General features: G+C 42.6%; 1 protein-coding gene across 1 annotated transcript in view; it reads left to right on the forward strand.

Moving 5' to 3' along the window:
• The window catches only part of PDK3 (pyruvate dehydrogenase kinase 3), a 69,841-nt gene that overhangs the window by 21,456 nt on the left and 27,175 nt on the right, over positions 1-21,210 (forward strand). The window contains exons 2-5 of the mRNA XM_075538900.1: positions 7,463-7,604; positions 11,161-11,232; positions 13,866-14,050; positions 16,073-16,162. Coding sequence (XP_075395015.1) covers positions 7,463-7,604; positions 11,161-11,232; positions 13,866-14,050; positions 16,073-16,162 — 489 coding nt within the window. The remainder of the gene's footprint in view (positions 1-7,462; positions 7,605-11,160; positions 11,233-13,865; positions 14,051-16,072; positions 16,163-21,210) is intronic.

Below are 21,210 nucleotides of genomic sequence, written 5' to 3' on the forward strand. Positions count from 1 at the left end.
CATAGACCCTTTTTCCCCACTCATTTTTTTCTGGGTCATTTGAGAATAAGTTGCAGACATCTGACTCTTTACCCCAGATCTTTACGTATGTATGCCCCAAGCCAAAGCACATTTTCCCTAATAGCTAGTAGATAAAATGGTCATATTTGGTGAATTTATTATTTGATAGAATAATCATAGTAAATATTCAAATATTCTCAAATGGCTTCGCTTTTGCACAGTGTTAAGTCTAGAACATTCTCCAAAGCCACTGGAGCCAAGGAAGCTACTGCCGTGGGCAGCAGAGCGCCTAGGAGAGACTCCCGCCTCAGCGATCAGTGTGAAGTGTGATAAAGAGCAGGACTGACAGAGCTGGCTGGGTGATGACAGGAGAATTAACTGCAAAAACAGTTGATCACTCTCCACCCTTCCCACGGGAACACTGTAGGCAGGTAGTTACTCTTGGGCAAAGTAAAAGGCAGAACGGGGATTTTCTCCAAAGACACTGAGTGAACTATTAAAAGAAAAACTAAGAAAGCTGGTATGGGCTTAAAGCCCCCAGGCAGTCCAGATTTTGGATCATCTCTGGCCCTAGAGCTCCTCAGGACCCCCTGTTCTTTAAGTTACCTCCCTCCCTCTCTGACCGACCCCTCAGACCTGAGGAAAATTGATAGCAGGAAACAGATTAAAATAAATAAACGGACAACCAGGGACCCGACAGGAATAGGAGAAATCTTTAAAATGTAATTTGAGAAATAAATCAATGTCTACACCTTCTCATTAACGTCTTATGGCAGATCCCATTTTCCAGAGATAGCCAAGGCAGGCCATTTCTGCACTGTGACCTTGCCATTCATCTTCACAGAATCTAGCTCCCCACCCCTGTGACGAGGCAGCCTGTGGCTGCGTATACCAACTGAATCTGGCAGGAGCAGGCTAGCTGTGTAGCTTCTGCAGCAGAGGCAGAACAGACCATGTTCACCACAGCCGGGCTAGTGCCGAATTGCCTGAGTCTTCCGTGCTGTGAGGAAGCCAAGTCCATGGAGAGGTCACAGAGAGATGTACTGGTACCCAGTCGTAGATGTCCAGTGAGCCCAGTCCCAAGATTTAGTTTCTGTGCCTACTTTCAACTGCTCGCAGCTGAGCCCCAGACAAGCCATCCTTCTTGTGTTCTGTCTGAATTCCTGAACAACCCACCACGTCTGAGAGCAAAAGACAATAGACATGGCCTAAAAGAAGTCATGTACAGCCTGGATGTTTACTAGGCCATTGGATTTGATTGTGAAGAAGATGGAGGAAGAAGAGGCTCCCATAAAGATTTACCATTTCAGAAACTCTATATAGTGTCACTGTGAGTTTGAATCTACTTGATGGCTGTGGTTTGGTTTGTTTGTTTTTTAAATAAGGTGTGTGTTAAATCCCCAGTGTTTGGCTCTATGGCTCTGAAAGTTCTGGCTCCCTCATTACTAATAGCCATCGTGTAGTCCGTCTGGTCTAGAGAGTAGGCAACCCCAAGTTTGGCAGGCCCCATGTTTGCTTCTTTAATCTCTGTCAATTCATCAATGATGTTTTCTAAACAAAGGGAAGTTGTCAAATTTCTCAAGCAGTGAGATCCCACTTCTAGACAGGAAATGAAACAAACACCTTGAACTGATAAAGGTAACAACAGCAACAACAAGGAGACTTCTGAAAGACGCGCAGCTCTGTAGTCAGACTTTGGCTTGCTTCTTTTGAAGGGATTTGCTTACTCATTGTTTGGCCTCGGTCCAAGCATTAATTTCTCATGAGTCCCAAATTCTGGTTTTCAAAACACGGACATCATAGAAACACAACCAGGAGGGAAAAGGCAAAGGGTTGCCCTCAACTATTCTCTCGCCTATAGTGTTGTAACGTGGTTAACGGTTAAAAAAAAAAAGAGGTTGCCAACTTGTTTAGTGTTTAGAAAACACAGCATGATCAGAATGAGCTACTCATTGTGTTGGATTTCAGTGCCTTGCTAGTCATTTCTCCATCTGTTGCTCTCCATTTGCACCCCCTGCTCCCATTGCTACCATCCCCAAACCAGGCTCCCATCAAGTGCTACAGCTGAAAGACATGGACAAATAAGACCTTCAAGTAAAACGGAGAAAGGGTGGGCATTTCTGGCATTTCTCTATTGATGGGACAGTGTGCAGACTATCTCCTCAGCCCTCTACTAACTAACAGGTTGGTGGATTGATGACTCCCAACAGAACAGGCCACTGTAAGCTCAGTGTAAAGTATCTTAAGTCTGTGTGCGCTCGCCCTCTGCAGGCTGGTCATAGGCCCTCTCCTAGCCCCTCCTCAGGGAGAGGTATAGAAAATGGAAAGTCATTTAGCCCTGTCTTCCAGTGGCCTAGAACCTGACTCTTCATGTCTGGGTGAATGTAAAGCCGAGCAGACTCTTTCTGGAAAGAGCAAATCAGAGTGCTAATTGCCTCCTTAAAAGAGCCGAGTATACAAAACAAACAGAAGACAGACAAGGGTCATCAAATTAGCACAGAATAAAAAAACAAACTGAAAAAAGAACAAGAGTGGATTTAAGTCAGTGCCTTATTTGCATTCTCCTAAGTTAGAATTTTTCTCTCAAGCCCCCTCACCCCCACCCTCTTTGTCTTCTTGTCCGCTGAACTGGCTTTTGAGAAAAATTTAATTTAAACTGAATATCTGGCATCAATGCATAGCATAAAATGCTTTCAACCTATACGACATGAGGAAAGCCACTGAAAGGTTCAAATATCAGGCATTTCATATTTATTTTTAGGCTCACTAATTAACTAACTAAAAAAGACTTATCCCCCGGCTTTAGCTGCTCTATAATTAAGGTATCTGAGTACAAAGAATTTGTCCCTAAAGCTAAATTAGAATGTAGGAGACCGAAAAAGAGAGGGGGATTTTTCCAGCTATTCTTTTTTTTAATACAAACTTCTGAAAGCATTATCTTTTCTTCCAGTAAATAATTGAGACGTTACCATAGGCGAGGCATCTAGAATAAGTGCTGTGGGGGATATGGAGACCAAGAAAAATCAAGTTTCTTTTCACACTTGTTTACATAAGGATGATAATGCGAGAAAGCTATAACACAAAAAGGCTTCCTGAAATTTGGCCTTGGCTATCGGAACGAGGAGTCCTGGTGGCAAACTTTGTGATACATGGGGCTGCTGACTGCTGCTTTAACAGTTTGAAACGCCCGGTCGCTCCTCTGGAGACAGAGGAGGCTTTCTACTCCCGTAAAGAGTGACACTCTTAGAAACCCACCGGGGAACTTCTACTCTGCCCTATAGGGCTGCTAGGAGCCTGAGTCAACTTGATGGCAGTGGGTTTGTTTGTTGGTTTCCCAAAGTTTGTGGCAAAATGGAATTGAAAGATGATGGACTTTCCCCCCAAACTTTGGGAAGCCCCCTTGAATATACTCAGGTACCGTTCCTTCCCTTCCTGAAGCTGGAAATCTTCAAATTCTGATGCTATCTAGTCTCTTGGCTTTCAAAGAAGAGCCCGTGGGCCTGACACTTGACCATTTCACCCCTGCAAGCTGGCTAGCCCTTCTTCGTTCTCCCACAAAATGCTGACTGGCTGCTCCTGATATTGGAAGGATGAATTTTCACTGCTCCCCAAACTGATCGCTGTTTGAATATGACTTCCCACTGATACATGGAATTGCAGTTCAAGGCCATAGAACGTGTCCTCTTCTTGGTGTGTAACTTTTTCCTCCCACCCTGAGACCTTTCAACATAAACATTTCTTAGGTGCTTTTTCTCTCCCCCTCCACAAGACTTATGTCTTTAACTGGAATACAAAGCATTCCTAGTCTGGCAAAAATCTAGATTTACCTTTTAAATTGGACAGTACACCCTGCCTTTTATAGTGAGCTTCACCGTGAGATTATTTTTCACTGTCAGCATTTATCCTGCATTTTAAATGATCCTATCTATAAAATGTATGCAAATACAGAAGATTTTAGGAATGGTAGGTATGATCTGATGCAAAATAGCATAAAGAAACAAACCACTGCCATTGAGTCCTTTCTACCTCATTTTGACCCTACAGGACAGAGTAGAATTAATCTCTAGGAACCAGACAGCCTTCATCTTTCTCCAAGGAGTGACTAGTGAGCTTGAACCACTGATTTTGTGGTTGGCAGTCTAACACTTACCTCACTATGTTACTCACTGCACTGGCATCATGTCAATTCTGACTCGTGGCCACCCTATAGGACAAGATAGAATAACCCCATGGGTTCCCTAGACTACAACTCTTTATGGGAATAGAAAGCCTTGTCATAGGGCTTCACTAGGGCTCCCTAAAATAACTCTTAGTTGTTGTAAACATTGAGACCACAAGCACGTGCATAGAGTAGGTGTTGGGTTACATGTCGTGTCCCCCCTCAGATTGTGAATTAAAATACCCATCACAGTGGAGGTGTTCAGAGGAAATGGTGAAAGGCAGGAAGATTGGTTAGAGGTTTACTGCCAGCCTTCCCTTGGAATGAGAGATCAATTGTTTAAGTCTTAACTGATGCTATTCTAACTTTTTTGAAGATGGAGAAGGCATGGTCAAGGGTCAGTGGCAGAGCAAGTATCTACGGCTGGAAGTGTGAGAACATCTGATTTATTTCCAAATCTCTTAACTTACTGCCTTTGTCATATGGGGAATAGTAAGGCAAGTTTGGAGGAGGAAATTGTTAGCGGCGCTGTGTTGTCCCTAACATCCCATCTCTGGGCTGGCCTCCCTTCTATGTTTCCAGACTCAGAACAATCTCCTGGGAGCATTGGGAAAGACTTTTCATCTTGAGGGAGATAGAATGAACCCATTAAGTACTGAGGTGGCTGGAAAGTGGACTGGTGGCTGCTGAACAATTGCTCTGCCAGGCTTCATAGACATTTGTACATTGCATCTTTACAAACACGTTTATCTTCATCTTACAAATGAGGCAATTGAGCCTCAGGAGGGCAAGAAGCTTACCAAAGGTTCCCCAAATTTGGAGATAGACCTATGTGCATATATAGGTTAGGTAGTGGGGTGACAGGTGGACATTGGGCCTCCATGTGCGCATTCCCTTAATACAAGAGTACCTTGCTTAGCTAAACGGTCATTCCATTATACCCACCTTCACAGCATGATTGCTAAAGACAAACGTGTGCATAAGCAAACATGGTGAAGAAAGCTGATGGTGCCCGGCTATCAAAAGAGATAGTGTCTGGGACCTTAAAGACTTGAAGGCAAACAAGCAGCCATCTAGCTCGAAAGCAACAAAGCCCACAGAGAAGACGCACACAAGCCTGTGTGATCATGAGGTGCTGAAGGGATCAGGTAGCAGACACCAAAAAACAATCCATCATTGCATGATCACCTTCCCCATATAAATGCTGAAGACGAATGTGTGCATAAGTAAGTGTGGTGAAGGTTGATGGTGCCCGGCTATCAAGAGTTATAGCCTCTGGGGTCTTAAAAGGCTTGAAAGTAAACAAGTGGCCATCTAGCCCAGAAGCAACAAAGCCCACATGGAAGCAGCACACCAACATGTGTAATCATGAAGGGCCGAGGGGACCAGGTTTCAAGCACCAAAGGCAGGAGGCAGGGGAATCATGTCATCTTGAATGAGGGGAGCTTGTGATGGGGACCCAATGCCCATCTGTAGACAACTGGACATCCCTTGCAGAGGGGTAGTGGGGAGAAGATGAGTCGCTCAGGGTTCAGTGTAGCAATAAGGAAACTCACAACCTTCCTCTAGTTCTTAAATGTTTCCTTCCCCCAATTATCATGGTCTCAATTCTACCTTGCAAACCTGGTTTGACCAGAGGATGCACAGCGGTACAGATGGGAACTGGAAACAGGGAATCCAGGACAGATGAACCCTTCAGGACCAGTGGTGAGAGTGGTGATACCGGGAGGGAAGGGAGTGTAGAAAGGAGGAACTGATCACAAGGATCTACATATGGGCACAGAAAAGTGGGTGAAGGGAGATGCTGGGCAGTATAAGAAGATAAAATAATTTATAAATTATCAAGGGTTCATGAGGGGAGCGGGGAGGGAGGAGGAAGGGAAAAAGGAAAATGAGTTGATTCCAGGAACCCAAGCGGAAAGTGAGTTTTGAGAATGATGAGGGCAACAAATGTTTAAGTGTGCTTTACACAATTGCTGTACGTGTAGATTGTGATAAGACTTGTATGAGCCCCATTAAAATGATTTTTTAAAAATGTTCCCCCAATTCAAAATGGAGACGCTGGGCCTGAAGTACATTGTACTCAAGTACATTTTTCATCATGAACTCAGTCATCATCGGGGCTGAGGGGCAAGACCAATTTTCAAACTAGTCTGATCAGATGGCCATTGGGGAAGGGGCCTGGGTTTTTCCTGTCAGGTGTCATTGTTTCTATGATTGCATCCTTATGTATATGCACACAGCGCAGGGCAACTTCCAGAACACGCTCCGACCTTGTCTAGAGTCCACCTGGTGCCCTAGTCTTAGCCTCTTGGATATACCAGAGTGGGTCCCTCCCCCTACTTCTGAGCACACCCACGAGCTAGTTTCATTGGTACCTCTGTGTCTTTAGGCTTGGTCAGGGCACTGACCAAGCACTGGCCCCTGAAGAAACACACGTGAAGAAAGTCTTAGGAAATATTTGGCACTCAGTAGGTGAATATTCGCAGATGTGGAGGGGAAGGATCTGTTGCCCTTTGTGCGCCCCTGTGAAGAGGAGTGGATTTGCATGGGCCAAGTACTTTTGTGCGTGGCAGTTTCCCTGCAGTGTTTATTTGAAAATAAACTCGGGTATATCCTAGGACACTTTTATTTTGCTGTGAGTAACACTAGAATCATATTGTGTTCAGGAGGGAAATAAAACACCACCACAAGCCTGGCTTTCAAGGTTGCTTCTTGGAGTAAATGTGGTACTTATTTTCGACTTTAGTGATTTTCTTAAACTTTGTGTTGCCTGAACTAGATAATACCTGGCTACCACTACTGGCAGTCCTGATCAGGAAGCCCAGAAGATGGTCCCATTAAAATGGTAGAAAAATGGACAAAACTCAAAAGACCAGAATTACTGGACAGGTAGAGATTTAGGGGGAAAACATCCCAAGACTACTACCCTGGGGCACCCTTTCCATTAAGAACTGGAATGACTCCCAGTGGTCACATAGCAACCACAGACAGAGCAGATTATAAAACTGCGCATGTGCTTCTCTCAAGAACCATCCATGGTGAGCTAAGGGTCACTGTTTACCCTAGAGTCTAGAGAAAACGTTGACCGTTAGCTGAGTGTTAGATTTAGGACCTAGACCAAAGAGCATGTATGTAAATTTTCTCCAAAATCACTTCTTTTTTCAACCACCTTTGTTTCCGAGGATAAAGTTTTCAGTAGAGATGCCAGGATTCATCCATTTCCCCTTCCAGCCAGTAGCCCCACCTGGTCCCAGCTGTTGGGTTGTAATGACCCTTGGAACCGATTCCATCTCTTCCCAGGGAGAGACAATGCATGTGAGAAGACCTCCTACATGTTCCTCCGCAAGGAGCTCCCTGTGCGCTTGGCGAACACCATGAGAGAAGTCAACCTGCTGCCTGACAACTTGCTCAGTCGTCCTTCGGTGAAATTGGTTCAGAGTTGGTAAGTAAAACACGTGGTCGGAAGCGGGTGGCTCTTCCTCCAAATGCACAGAGCGTTTGCCCTGGGACCATCCTCCTGAAAAATACAAGTTCTATCTGTGGGAGCGAATCATTCAGGAAAGCTGAGTTGTCTGGGCAGAGAAAAATCACCGCTTTTATTGCAGAAAAGTGGTCGATTTAGCATTGTTTTTGATGGAAAGTATTTCTAAACTTCACTAGCCACTTGGCTTGACATTTCAAAGTCCACCTTTCTGGTTAGAAATGCTAACATGCACTGATTGTTTTTTAAAACTCAATCTGAAAACTACCCATAGAAAAGAAGAGGAGCAACACAGTAACCCAAGTCAGTGACTCTATACTCCCCCGATGAGAAGATATTTGCTGATTGTATCAAGTTTTAAATCAGTCTTGCTCCCTGCGTTCTTTTTAATAAGTTCTTTGAGGGTAAGAACCTCTTTGACAATGAAGTCAGTCATTACCTCAGTGTGGGAAAACCTGGTGTGCTTCATTGACCCTCTTAGGAGTGTGACTGAGTGGAAGTGGAAACTGAGTGGCATAGCCCTGATGCCCATAGCAGGTACCACATTGCATTGAGGCCATTGAATTCGGGATCACAGAGCTGCTGGGTAAGGGGGGTGAGATCAGTGAGAAGCAGCTTGCCCAGGGTATTTTTAGGGCAGGGTTTGCATACCTGTGAGGACCATTTGTATGTCTCCCTTGAATTACAAAAGCAAGGAAGAAGGCACTGTAGAGAAGGTGGCTGGGCCTGGACCTGAGAAAGCGTTCTGGGAGCACAGGGAAGGGGAGGAAGGGGAGATGGGGTTGGTCTTGCCTCTGGAAGGGTGGGCAGAATTGCCAGGTACTGGTGGGGAAAGCAAGGAGCTCTCGGGTGTCTAGTGGGCTAACCACTGGGCTGCAAGTTCAGCCCATCAACCACTTCTTGAGAGAAAGATGGGACCATCTACTCCCATCATGATTGAGTCTCAGAAACCCCAAGGAACAGCCCTATTCTGTCCTATAGGCTCGCTATGAGTCAGCATTAACTTGATGGCAGTTTGTTTGGTTTAGTTTCTGGTGACCAGCGCATTAGAGGAAGGGAACTGTGTGAACAAACATAGAACTATTAATTAGCTGGCATGTAGATGGCTCATGAGGGTCAGGCTGCTGGGAGAGAGGGGGCCTTAACAGCCATTCTTGGGTAACAGTAATTATAACAAATTCTTGGAGCTAATCTTTGGAGAAACAGTGTAGTGTGGGTAGTCTTAGATAAAATGTCCAGCCTGTTCCCAGACAAGCAGCAGCTCCTTTCTGTGGGAGGCACAGAGTCCTTGGAACCCAGTAGAACTCGGAGTGACAGTGACCATGATTTTGCTAGCACAATCATTTACACTATACCCTGAATTGATAGTTTACCTCAGGAGGAGCAAAATGTACTCGTTTGTAGGAGATATCTTTGTTATTTCAAGGCTATCCTGGAATGTTTTCCAACAGAACGGATCTAATCTCTGTTGAGGGACTCTGGAGCCCTGGTGACATAGTGGTTCTGTGTTGGGCTGCACAAGGTCTGCAGTTGGAGACCACAGCTGCTCAGTAGAAGACAAGACAAGGTTGTTTACTTCTGCAAAGAGTTAGCAGTCTCAAGAGCTCACGGGGTCAGCTCCACCCAGACTTACAGGGCTGAGGATGAGTTGAAACCAGCTCGATGGCAGTGAGTTGGTGGCAGGACTAGAGGACCCTCATGTGCTCAGGCTCTGGTAACAATGACAGTCAGACATTGAGCACCTCTGTGAAACTGACTGTAGGGACCCCAACATGAGATGCTTCCTTGTCTGTTAAAAAGGCTTTATTTTGAAATAATGTCACATTGGAACAGAAAGGTGGCAAAGAATAATAGGAATGATTCCCATATATATGCACTTCACCCACATCCACTGAGTTGCTAACATTTGGTGACATGTGCTCGATTAGATTATCTCTAGATAAATAGGCAAACACATATACCTCTGCAAGGGGGCTTCAAAGCGTTCATGGAAAACTCCCATTATCTCTGCATTCCATTTCCCCCATGAACCTTTTGAAGCCCTTACAAACATAGGTATATCTATATACATAGTACAAAATTGTCCCCTCACCCCACGGACCATTTGAATTAATTCCCCTTTGTCACTTGAAATACTATAGTATTTTTATTTCCTTAGAATAGTTCTCAAATAATCACTATCTGATGATCAACTTTGAGAAATGTAATATTGATTCGGTCATATTTTCTTTTTTTTTTAACAAACAGACATTTATTCGCTCACAGGTTAGGAAGCTAGAAGTCCAAAGTCAGGGGTAAGTCAGCTCTGGGGGAGGCTTGCTCTCTTGAGCCTCCTATGGGTGTGGCCTTCTCATGCGGATCTGGGAACTTCCTCTCTTCCTCTTCTCGCTCTCTCAGTTTTACCTTCCTTCTTTTTTTTTTTTAAACAATTTATTGGGGCTCATACAACTCTTATCACAGTTCATACATATACACACATCAATTGTATAAAGCACATCTGTACAGTCTTTGCCCTAATCTGATTCGGTCATATTTTCTAATGTAGAATCTGCTCTCATGACACTGAGTGTCCTCATGTTCTGTTTAGCAACTCCCCCCCGCCCCCCGATTTAGGAATCTAATCCCAGCTCAGGTCTTGAAATCTGCTGTCCTCTCCCAAGAGCCTGGTGCGGTACCACCTGTGAATCCCACATTGAGCCCTCAGGCTGCACATGTTCTTCTTGATCTCTTGACTTGCAGCCAAGGAACCATAGCACTAGCCTTGTCTCCTCTCCATGTATGACTTGTCTCCTTGAAAGGAATGAGACTACCTGACTCCAGTTTTGGTTGTGGGCAGGCAGGGCAGGTGGGAGAAAGGCCTTTCTAATCCCTTGAAGAGTTGCAGTCTTGGAAACCCACAGGGGTGGTTCGACCCTGTCCTCTAGGGTTGCTATGAGTTGGCATCGACTCACGGGCAGTGAGTTTGCTTTTGTGGTGGGACAGAGGCCATCATGAGATTGCTGCCTTGGGCCTCTCTGAATGGTTTTACCTCATGATTGTAACATCTAACCCTCTGCCTTGAAAAAGAAGAGGCTGTCTGCTCCCACAAAGAGTTTCAGCCTCAGAAGCCCTGTCTGTGGGGCAGTGCCACTCTTTCCTCCAGGGTTGTCATGAGTCAGGATCCACTAGACGACAGTGGTTTAGTTTTTCCATTGGGGGAGGGTGTGACAGGGTAATGTACAACTGTATATGCCGAAAGACTTATAAAACATTTATGTAAAGATGAACATATTTTAACATCACATGCACTGCCCATTCCTGAGCCAATCCTTGTGTTTAGGGAGAATGAGAAGAGCAGATAGACTTGGATCTTTGGACTCACTGGGGGCAAGAGAAATACAATTTCTCACAGGAAAACTCAGGCTCATCCAGGAGCTTTGCTTGGCACCAGCTTCCCTCGAAGCACTTAAGGGGAAAGATGAAGGAATGGATGCTGGGTAGACTGTTAACCGAGTAACTCTTTTTTCTTCTTTTTCAGGTACATGCAGAGTTTTCTCGAACTTCTAGAATATGAAAATAAGAGCCCTGAGGACCCACTGGTTTTGGATGAGTAAGTATAGCACCAAAGTTACCTGAAAGAGCCATCATCCAGGTTAAAAACAAAAACCATGTTTTGATCAAAGAAGTCCATGCTATTCGAACCAGGAAGTATAGTCTAGAAAAAAAAATAGAGGCTTCTTTATGGATAATAGCATAATGTTACAGATTTTAAAACTCGGGTTATGGTTTTAGTGTAGTACAAAAAGGAATGATGACAGTTCAGAGTATGCCTCATAATCTCATTCTTAGTGCATTTACTCTTGGTGAACTGGGCACGCACTATAAACATTGCAGTACATGTTCCACCTAGTGGTAGTTTTAAGAATGCAGTGTAAGAATACATGTTACAGTTAAATGATGAATTGTAAGAGCCCACCCAATAAAATAAGGGAAGAATTAAAAGAATACATATGGATGTCTTTCTGTACTTATTTTCCAATGGGACATTATATTTGAACTCAGAAACACTGCAATGGCTTAATTTCAGAGCTTGTGTTTTATCTATAGCAACCTGAATTCTATTCTGCTTTTCTGTACAAAGACTACTGAATTCTCATTCTGACAGAAGGTACTAGTCTTTCATTTTCATTAATAAGTCTTTGTGCACAATTCTCCTTAATAGGACTGAACGATTAAATTGGATGATATGTGAAGTAAATGCCAATAAAATGATTTAAACAGTCAATAAGTCTTTGGAGATAGTTTTGGAATGTCCTCACACCAAATGTATTGGTATATTCCACAATTATTTTTCAAGGAACATATCTGCATTTATGTTCAAATAAGCACTTATTCATAAAAGTCATTAGGTTCCCGAAAAGGGTATTGCTTGAGCTTTTTCTTTCTCTTTATTAGAACCTTTTTGCCCCATGGTATAATTGGTTAAACATTGAACTGCTAACCACACAGTCACAGTTTGAATCCACCAGCCACTCTGTGAGAGAAAGACAGTGTTAGAAACTCACAGGGGCGGTTCTGTCCTATCCAGTAGGGTTGCTGTGAGTTGAAATCAACTTGATGGCAGTGAGTTTTGAGTTTTTACTTTGTGCATCTCTGAAAGGAGGGATTTTGTAGATAGTTCAAGTAAAAACGGGGTAATAACTAGAAAGAGCCAATCACCTCATGGAATCAGTTCCTTTGGCTTAGGGACTTGGGGCCATGGCCTCATGGGATAATCCAGTTAATTGACTTAATGTAGTTCTTAACATTTCAGATGTACCTCCTAGTACGGTGCGTAGTGTCTGGAGTCTTAAAAGCTTGTGAACAAGCCATCTAAGAGACAACAGTAGGTATTTATTGATTTGGAGCGAAAGAAGGAGGCATACTCAAGAATCAGGGAAGGAATTCATTGTCTGAATCACTGTCTGCTCCACCTCAAAGACCAGAAGAATTGGATAGCGCCTGACCACCATGACTGAACATGTGATCAGGAACACACCAAATGCATCATGATAAAAAGGGTGAAAATGTAGAACAGAACTTCAGATTCTAAAAGAATCCAGACTTACTGGACATATTGAGGCTGGAGGAATCTACCAGACTATGGTCCTGAGTTGCTCTTCAAATCTTGAATTGAAACTACCCCTTTGAGAGGAGACGAGCCAGTCAGGGTGCAGTGTAGCAACGATGAAACATACAACTTTCCTCTAGTTCCTAAATGCTTCTCCCCTGCCCACTATCATGATCCCTATTCTACCTTACAAATCTGGCTAGACCAGAGGATATACACTGGTACAGATAGGAACTGGAAACACAGGGAATCCAGTTACGGATGAACTCCTCAGGACCCAGTGGTGAGAGTGGCGATACTGGGAGGGTGGGTGGAGGATGGGTTGGAAAGGGGGAACTAATTACAAGGATCTACATAAAACCTCCTCCCTGGGGGATGGACAACAGAAAAGTGTGTGAAGGGAGACATCGGACCGGGCAAGATATGACAAAATAATAACAGTTAATAAATTATCAAGGGTTCACAAGAAAGGGGGGGAGCGGGGAGGGAGGGAAAAAAATGAGCTGATACCAAGGGCTCAAGCAGAAAGCAAATGTTTTGAGAAAGATGAGGGCCACAAATGTGCTTGACACAGTGGTTGTATGTATGGAGTATGATAAGAGTTGTACGAGCCCCAATACAATGAATTTTTTAAAAAGAAAAGAAACTGCCCCTTGCAATCCCCTTTAAACTAAATAATAGGCTATCTCAAAGAGTAAATTGTTAGCTTTGAGTACTGCCTTAATTAAAAAAAAAAGAAAAGGTAAGACCAAAAGGTCAACCGCTATTTTAAAGCCTAGGTAAGGTTAGAGGCAGGACTATTCAAGTCAATGGAAGGGAAACAACTAGAACAGAAATAGCCAGAATGTTCACACCGTGTGAAGAATATAATCAGTGTCAGTGATCATTATGTCCAGAACCTGATGTAGAAATTGGTTTTGTTGTTGTGTATATGAAAATTAAATTTTTAAAGGACTAGGGGTCATACTTTAGTTTCTTATGACTAATTCCTTGTAAGTAGGCATGTGAGGTTAAGGTTGGGTCTCTGCCTATAGAAACAGCCACAGACAAGAGAGTCCAGGGAGGGACTTGAGATGTCGGCATGTCAGCCTATGAGCTAGAATGCTGAGCACTTTGTTTTCTCTCCCACACAGTTTTCTGCAGGTCTTGCTGAAAGTCCGCAACAGGCACAATGATGTGGTTCCTACCATGGCGCAAGGCGTGATTGAGTACAAGGAGAAGTTTGGGTTCGATCCTTTCATTAGCAGTAACATCCAATATTTTCTGGATCGCTTTTACACCAACCGCATCTCTTTCCGCATGCTTATTAACCAGCACAGTAAGTTGGTGTTATTTTTCTATTTTTGAAAAGTAACTGGGATGACTGTTCCAAAATGTTTCCCTTGTAATTTCCTGGACTGTGGTTTTAGCTGTCGAGATTTCATTACGAGTGCAGTTCATTCTACGTGAAGTAATGGCCGTATTAATCTATGATTAATGCCTGTATTTTCCACGCACAACACACACCCACATACATGATGTGCATGTGCAGGAAATGAACACTTGCGTGGTTTGCAAAAGTCATCTAATGCATGTGTTCTTTGCATTTTTAAAATGTGTTTCTGTTGGTGGTGTGAAGAGAAATCCTTGAAAGGCTTTTAAGATGCGCATATTAGGAGCCACTGCTGCTGCGTGCCTTTTAAAGCCCTGTTACCCTCGTGGAGTGAGCAAGCGTACTGAAAGGTAACTCTGCTTGCATCTCTGAGGACTGTCACGTGTCCCTGCGAACTGTCACCACTGTCACGTGTGTCCCAGAAGATGTCCTACTCTTGTTTGAGGACACGGGTTTCTTTTGGGTGTTAAACACGCTGATAATGAGGCATATTGAATTGGCCGGTTGGTAATTCATCTTTTATTTCACAGTGATCAGTGGGTATTTAAGAAAGAATGTCAGGTACTAAGAATTTTATAACCTAGAGATTCTTTTCCCTAGACTAATAGACAAGGAGAAAAAATTTACTGCACCCAAAAACTTCGGGGCTCACATTTTGAGCATAATTTTTATGGGTGCTTTTCATAGAGTTCTTGGGGGAAAGCGTCAACATGCCTAGAGTGTTTCCTTCCTCCACTTTGCTGAATCAGAAAATGGCGAGACTGTCTGCATATTCCTATTTTGATTGTTCTGGAAAAGTGAGTGTTCTGCAACTATTAAGTGTGGGCTTGGATATCTTTTAAAAATAAAAATAGATGGAAATTTGCAAGAAGAAGAACTTCGACTTTACTTAACTAAACACTTTAAACAACTGTCATTTTTTCAGATCTAAATATATGGGTGTGTACATTTGAAGGAGGAAACTTCCAAAATTTGTGGCAAAATAGAATGAAAAGTTCATGATCATGAAATATTTCCATGGACGTTTTGAAGCCCCCCCCATATGTGTTTCTAGACAGTTGGTCCAGGTGAATAGACCTCCACTTAATCAATTGGAATTAAGTGTATTGGCCTCGTGCTCATATCTGTCCGGTTTTATAATTCAAATCTTATCTTTTATCTAGACACTCAATTTTTGTATAAAATGTTTGCTTGATGTAAAGAGATGCCCCTATTGATTGGTAATATCACAAACAAAAGAAACCCTTCAAGATGATTGACAACGTGACTGCTGCTCTGGGTTCCAACATGCCAACAATTAGGATGGCACAGGATTGGGCACATGAGCCAGAGCCAATTCAATAGCCACGAAATAACAACCACCACCCTCCCCTAGAAACATTTAGATCTAGACGTTTTCCTTAAGGGCTATTTATGGTGTCGTCCCCCCCCCCCCCAAATAATAAAACTTGTAAATCTTGTCTATTGTGAGATGACCTGAAAAATTTTTTTTAGATATTTTAATAAATATTCTACAGGAGTGTTACATGGAAAGAACATCTCCATGGCGGAGGCCTTTGAAAAGTTCCCAGTAAAGATACTTTGCAGGCCTGTCCAAGTGATGCAGACTACATGCTCAGGGGGTTTAATCAATCTCAGAATAGATGCTTGGGGAAGTATTGGTCAGTGAGTGTGGCTAAGAATGGAAGTAAGTTTCTTCAAGTCACACCAGGTGGGGAAGCAAGGTTATAACAAACAGCACCCTGCAAATGGCACTGCTTTGGGAGCTGCTGCCTGCGACTGTCTAAAAGCCTGGCCTTACTCCTCCATTGTCTGGGAGAGTTGACCTGCCACTGGCACTGCTCGCAGTTGCTGTGGATGTGAAACGGGTTCTCTCCTTCAAATAAGGGAAGCGTTTCCAAAACTCATAAACCCCTCTATTTGACTTCTCTTTTTTAACCCTACCCCTGCCCTTTTGTGTTTGTTTAGCACTGCTGTTTGGTGGCGACACCAACCCTGCTCAGCCTAAACACATCGGAAGCATTGACCCCACCTGTAATGTGGCTGAAGTAGTGAAAGGTAAGGCAGCTGCTGTAGAGCTGTGGCTCTCTCTGAGAGGCCTATTGCAGTTCAGAGAGGACTGGGTGCCCTTTTTTTGAGCCTCAGCGACAGGATAATGTTGTTTAGGTGCTTTGTTGCGTCATCAGGCTACCCTGGTCCCAAGCCACTTGATCCAAATATGAAATACCCTTTCTAGAAGTTCAGGTGAAGGTGCATACTCAGTAATGCAAAACTGATGTCTGCTTCATCGATGAGGGTTTTGTTTGCCATTCTGTCTTAAAGAGTAAACATTTGTTAGCTTAAATCAAACTGGAAGTGCGGCTGGTTGCTACAAGCCCTTCTTATAAAATTAAACTGAATTCACAGGTTTGTAGCACTTAAACATCTTTTGATGTTCACCTCTCGTTTTATAACCTCCGCAGCCTGCAGGTTTCATGGGTTCTTTGAACATGGAGCTAGATACCATTGCGTAGAATAGTTCCTTACAGCTGGAAGTCTCTCCTAGCCAGGCACTTTGATCTTGAACAGAAGTTTCCTCCATTTTCATTTAAGATAAATGCTCTCCAGAAATCCTTTCTGATTGCAAGTCGTTGCTTACGTTTTCTGTAGTGTTGGGGTTACTGTAGGCAGCCTCAGAGTCCGACCTGCCTTCCTCTGGCTTGTATCTCAAACTGTTGACCTTCTGTCCCTCCTCTAGACCCTCACTACACATTTTCATGGCCACAATTCTCCATGGTCTTCCTTGAGGCCCTTTGTGGCTCTCACTGTTCCTGAACTGTGCCACTCCATTAGGGAAAGCGGACCTTGTCTTGTTGGTGAAGCTCTCAAGCAGAATGAGCTTTGCTATTGAGGCTTTGAGGGGGGCCCAGGGATGGAACAGCCAAGGCCAAGGAAGAAGACCCGTTTTCATTGCTTCTTTCTTTTGGGGCTCGTACAACTCTTATCACAATCCATTGTGGCAAGCACATTTGTACATTTGTTGCCCTCGTTATTCCCAAACCTTTGCTTTCTACTTCAGTGTTCTTTGTTTCTGCTGGGCAATCCTAAACTCAAAAAAGAAGGACCTGTGTCTGTTGACCTTAACTTTGTCTGGGACTGTCAAGCTGTCCTGGCCACTTTCGGAAGGTTAGGAAACCTTTATCTGAATTCTTTCAGCTTTAAGGTGAATGGGCCCAGCCGCCCTTCTCGAAGAATTCTACAGGTTGCTCTCTTCCATGCTCACTCTGCGGTTGATCATCACCCTTGCCTGCTTTTAGGAGGGGCGGGAGAGCAAGATTAGTCTTATAACTTGCATGTTCATTAGGCACTTGCTTAATGGCTCTTATGAATCAAGAAAATTGGATTCAGAGAAAAAAAGCAAAAATTGGAAGACTAAAGTATGTTCTTAATATATTTTGTGGGGACTTTTTTCGCTTTAACTGCAAGCAATTTGAGGTCACATTTTGTGTCTCACACTTACTTTATCCTGATGATCAAACCTAGTACAGTCCTCAAAAACCAAACTCACTGTCAATACTAACTCATAGTGACCCTATAGGACAGGGTACACGGCCCCTGTGAATTTCCAAGACACTATAACTACTTACAGGAGTAGAAAGCATTCCCATAAACTGTAACCATGGTTGAAATCCCCAACTCCTTTGACACCCTTCATGAATCAAATCACGCTTATTGGTACCCACAGCACATGAAATAGTCTTCGCTTGTACATATTTGTAGGAAGCTTCTGTATCCATGCTTCTACCAAGTGAGGTCGGTATTTACTGATGTTCACTTATTTATACTCAAACCATTCCAGTAAGTTATGCTACCTATTGTGACTATCGAATTTATTTACATGTTATGTTAACTGAAGAAGGGTGAATATAAAGGAGAGACCGTTTCCATTGAAATCAAGTTGAATACTTGGGAAAGACTCAATGAAGCCTCTCTTTAAAGTGTAATCAAATTACTGTGAGTGAGAGAACAGATTAGGGAGCAACACAGAGTGAAAATCCTAGAAGGAATCAGTCTTCAAATTGCTTTACAAGTATCTTTAAGCTTATCACGCTTTAAGGAAATACTCGTAGAAATTGAAGTTCATAGATGGAATACCCTTCCTCTAAGAAAGAAGGCCTGGAACCCGAAACAGCTCCTTACACGAAGAAGCATCTTTTTATTAGAAAATGTCAGAAATAAACTGCATAATCAAGTAGCCATGTAAAGTTAATGTATATGACAGTACTCACATCTTATGGCCTCCCACTTTACCCAGCATTGTTGTTCAACCCCCTTCTGTTCCCCAGTTGGCACAGCAAAGAGAACTAATGCCATACTACCAGAAAATAAAGGTGTCTGTTGGGGGATGGGAATGAGGAAATGTGGGAAATGAGAAAAGAGAATAAAAACGACTTGTTCGCATAATACATTTAGCTTCTTACTATATTTACCACATCAAGATTCAACTGCGAATATTGTATGTATGCCTTTGTCTATAGCAAATCCATAGTATTCATGTATTTCCCCCATCTCCCACCACTAAAGCCCATTATATATGAGGGTAAATCACAAAGTATTGCTACTGGCATTCCAGTTCATACATAACTCCACTGCCATCAAGTTGATTCCAACTCATCATGACTGTCCGGTTTCCACTAGCGGATGCTACGCTTTATGGAAACAGACAACTTTATCTTTCTCCCATGGAGTAGCTGGTAAGCTTGAACCCCCGGCCTTATGGTGAGCCGCCCAATACCTAACCCATAATGCCACGAGGTTTATTCCAAACAAAACACGTTTAAACGTGTCTCTGTGCTCAGTGGAGTGATCTGAGGCACGCTCTTTTAGTAATTCTCTTCTCATTAGTGTCTTTGTCGCGCCACCTCCCACTCCCCAAAAAGGACACTTTGGAGTCCTGTAAAAAAAATATTTTGAACTCAGGCCTAATATCAAGTTTTTAACAAAACTCAAGTAGAAATCAAATCCCAAATCATTAAAGTTTGGCAACAAGTTGATGAAAACGCTCCCCCACAAAAACCAGTAGTGTTTTAGATGGATCAGCATTTTAAAGGATGATCAGGAAGACCACCAGCCTCAACAAATAAAGCGACTATACTTGAACTCCAGAAACTGGTAGGAGATGTAGAATTATCATTGATGTAGTGACTACTGACATTGGGGTCTCAAATGGATCAGCATTTTTTTTTTATGTGAACATTTTGACCTCAACAAGCTTCCGTTGGTTGGGTGTCAAAGACCCATTTTCCCATACATCTTTTAAACAAAATGGAAGGTAACAAAGATGATTTTATAGAATAAATTGTAACCAGGAATTCTTGAATTTTCCAATATAAGGGTAAATTATAAAAAATCTAAACTCACTGCCATGGAGTCAGTGCTGACTCATAGCGACCCTTGTGGGTTTCCAAGACTGTTTACCAGAGTAGAAAGCCCCGTCTTTCTCTCCCTGGTGGTTTCAAACTGCCTTCCATTCGGATCATAGCCCATTGCAGAACCACTACACCACTAGGTTTCCTTAAGGGTAAATTATAGAAACCTTTATTAAATGACCCAAATATGAAGCTAGGTCTATACATTTTGGAAATTGGTATTTCCATCTCTTTCTCTTTCCTGCTAAGAAATCTGAGCTCTTTGATTTACACACATTGAAATGTCTCAAATTCTGTTCTTTATGAATGCTTTTTGAGCTTTGGGGCCAAAAAGAAGACTGAAAAAGCAAAATACGGTGGGTGCGAAAAGCTTTCCCAACAAAATTCTTATAAGACAAACTTTTGTTTGCCTGCTCTCTATGAATGAGCAGATGCATTGTCATAATGAGGAAAAAATCTTTAGTGAAACTTTTTTTGGCCTTTTCCTCATAAATACAGGTTTCTTAAGATTTCATCAGAGTATGCCCTGTGATCATCCTTATCCTTTGAGAATTTCAATTAAGATAATTCCTTTGGAATCCTCTCCAAACAGTTGCCATTAACCTTCTGTCTTCAATGAAACTGACCCGGTTAATTCCCTCAGAAGCCACTGTGCTGATTGGACCTTTTCTTTTTAGCCACCCTAAGCCGACTAAAGCAAAATATATTTCTGAGAGAACTTGTCTGCCGTCATCATCCACTGATGGCGGAGATATGTTTAAACAGGTTTTGTTTGGAATAAACTGGAACAAGCATGTACTGGAACCTTAGGACTTTGTTACTTAGCTTTGCTTAATGTCCTTTTATGGTGGGTTTTTGCCTTAAAACATATTTATCAGAGATTAATATTGCCACTCCTATTCTTTGGTTAGTTTTTGCTTGATATATTTTTTCCATCCTTGAGTTTTCATTTACTTATGTCTTTGTGTCTAAGGTGTACCTCGTATAGACAACATACTGGTGGGTGGTGTCTATTTTGAATACATTCTGCCACTCTCCGCTGGTGGATTTTAGGCCATTCACATTCAGTGTGTTTGTCAATGGGTGTGATTTTACTGCTGTCATTTTGTTGTGCTATTTATTTATTTCATAGTGATGACAGCCCTTTTTTGTTGTTCCACTTACTTTCCTGTGCTGAATTCTTTTTGTTTGTAGATTTTCTTTTTGTTTGCTTTGTTGTTGTTGGTTTTGTGTTTGCTGAGTCTTTACAGATCTGCTTCTTTATGTGGATGAATAGGCTTGTTAACTTTCTTTGTGGTTACCTTGAAATTTACCTTTGTCTTCCTAAGTTGTAAGCAGTCTTTGATTTCTGGATATTGCCTTGACTTCCTCTGTAAGTGAAAGCGCCATGACAACACCATTATTCTCTCCTCCCCCCCACCCCCTGTCTGTTTTGACTGTCATCATGTACAGATTGACATCTTTGGTTCCCAGGCTTTCCTTTGAGCTTCGTTTTATTTTCGAGAATTCTTTATCAGAGTTGGTATCTGACAGATGTTATTCTATGTCCTAATCTCAGTATATAGTCTGATGCACTTGTTTTTTGTCCAAAGGACTCTCTTTAATATTTCTTGTAAGTTGGTCTGAATTTTCTAAATTCCTGTAGTTTTAACACATCTAGAAATACCCCAGTTTTCTCCTGTTGTTTGAGAGAGAATT

The sequence above is a fragment of the Tenrec ecaudatus genome, chromosome X (genome assembly GCF_050624435.1).
Source record: "Tenrec ecaudatus isolate mTenEca1 chromosome X, mTenEca1.hap1, whole genome shotgun sequence".
Lineage (NCBI taxonomy): Eukaryota > Metazoa > Chordata > Mammalia > Afrosoricida > Tenrecidae > Tenrec > Tenrec ecaudatus.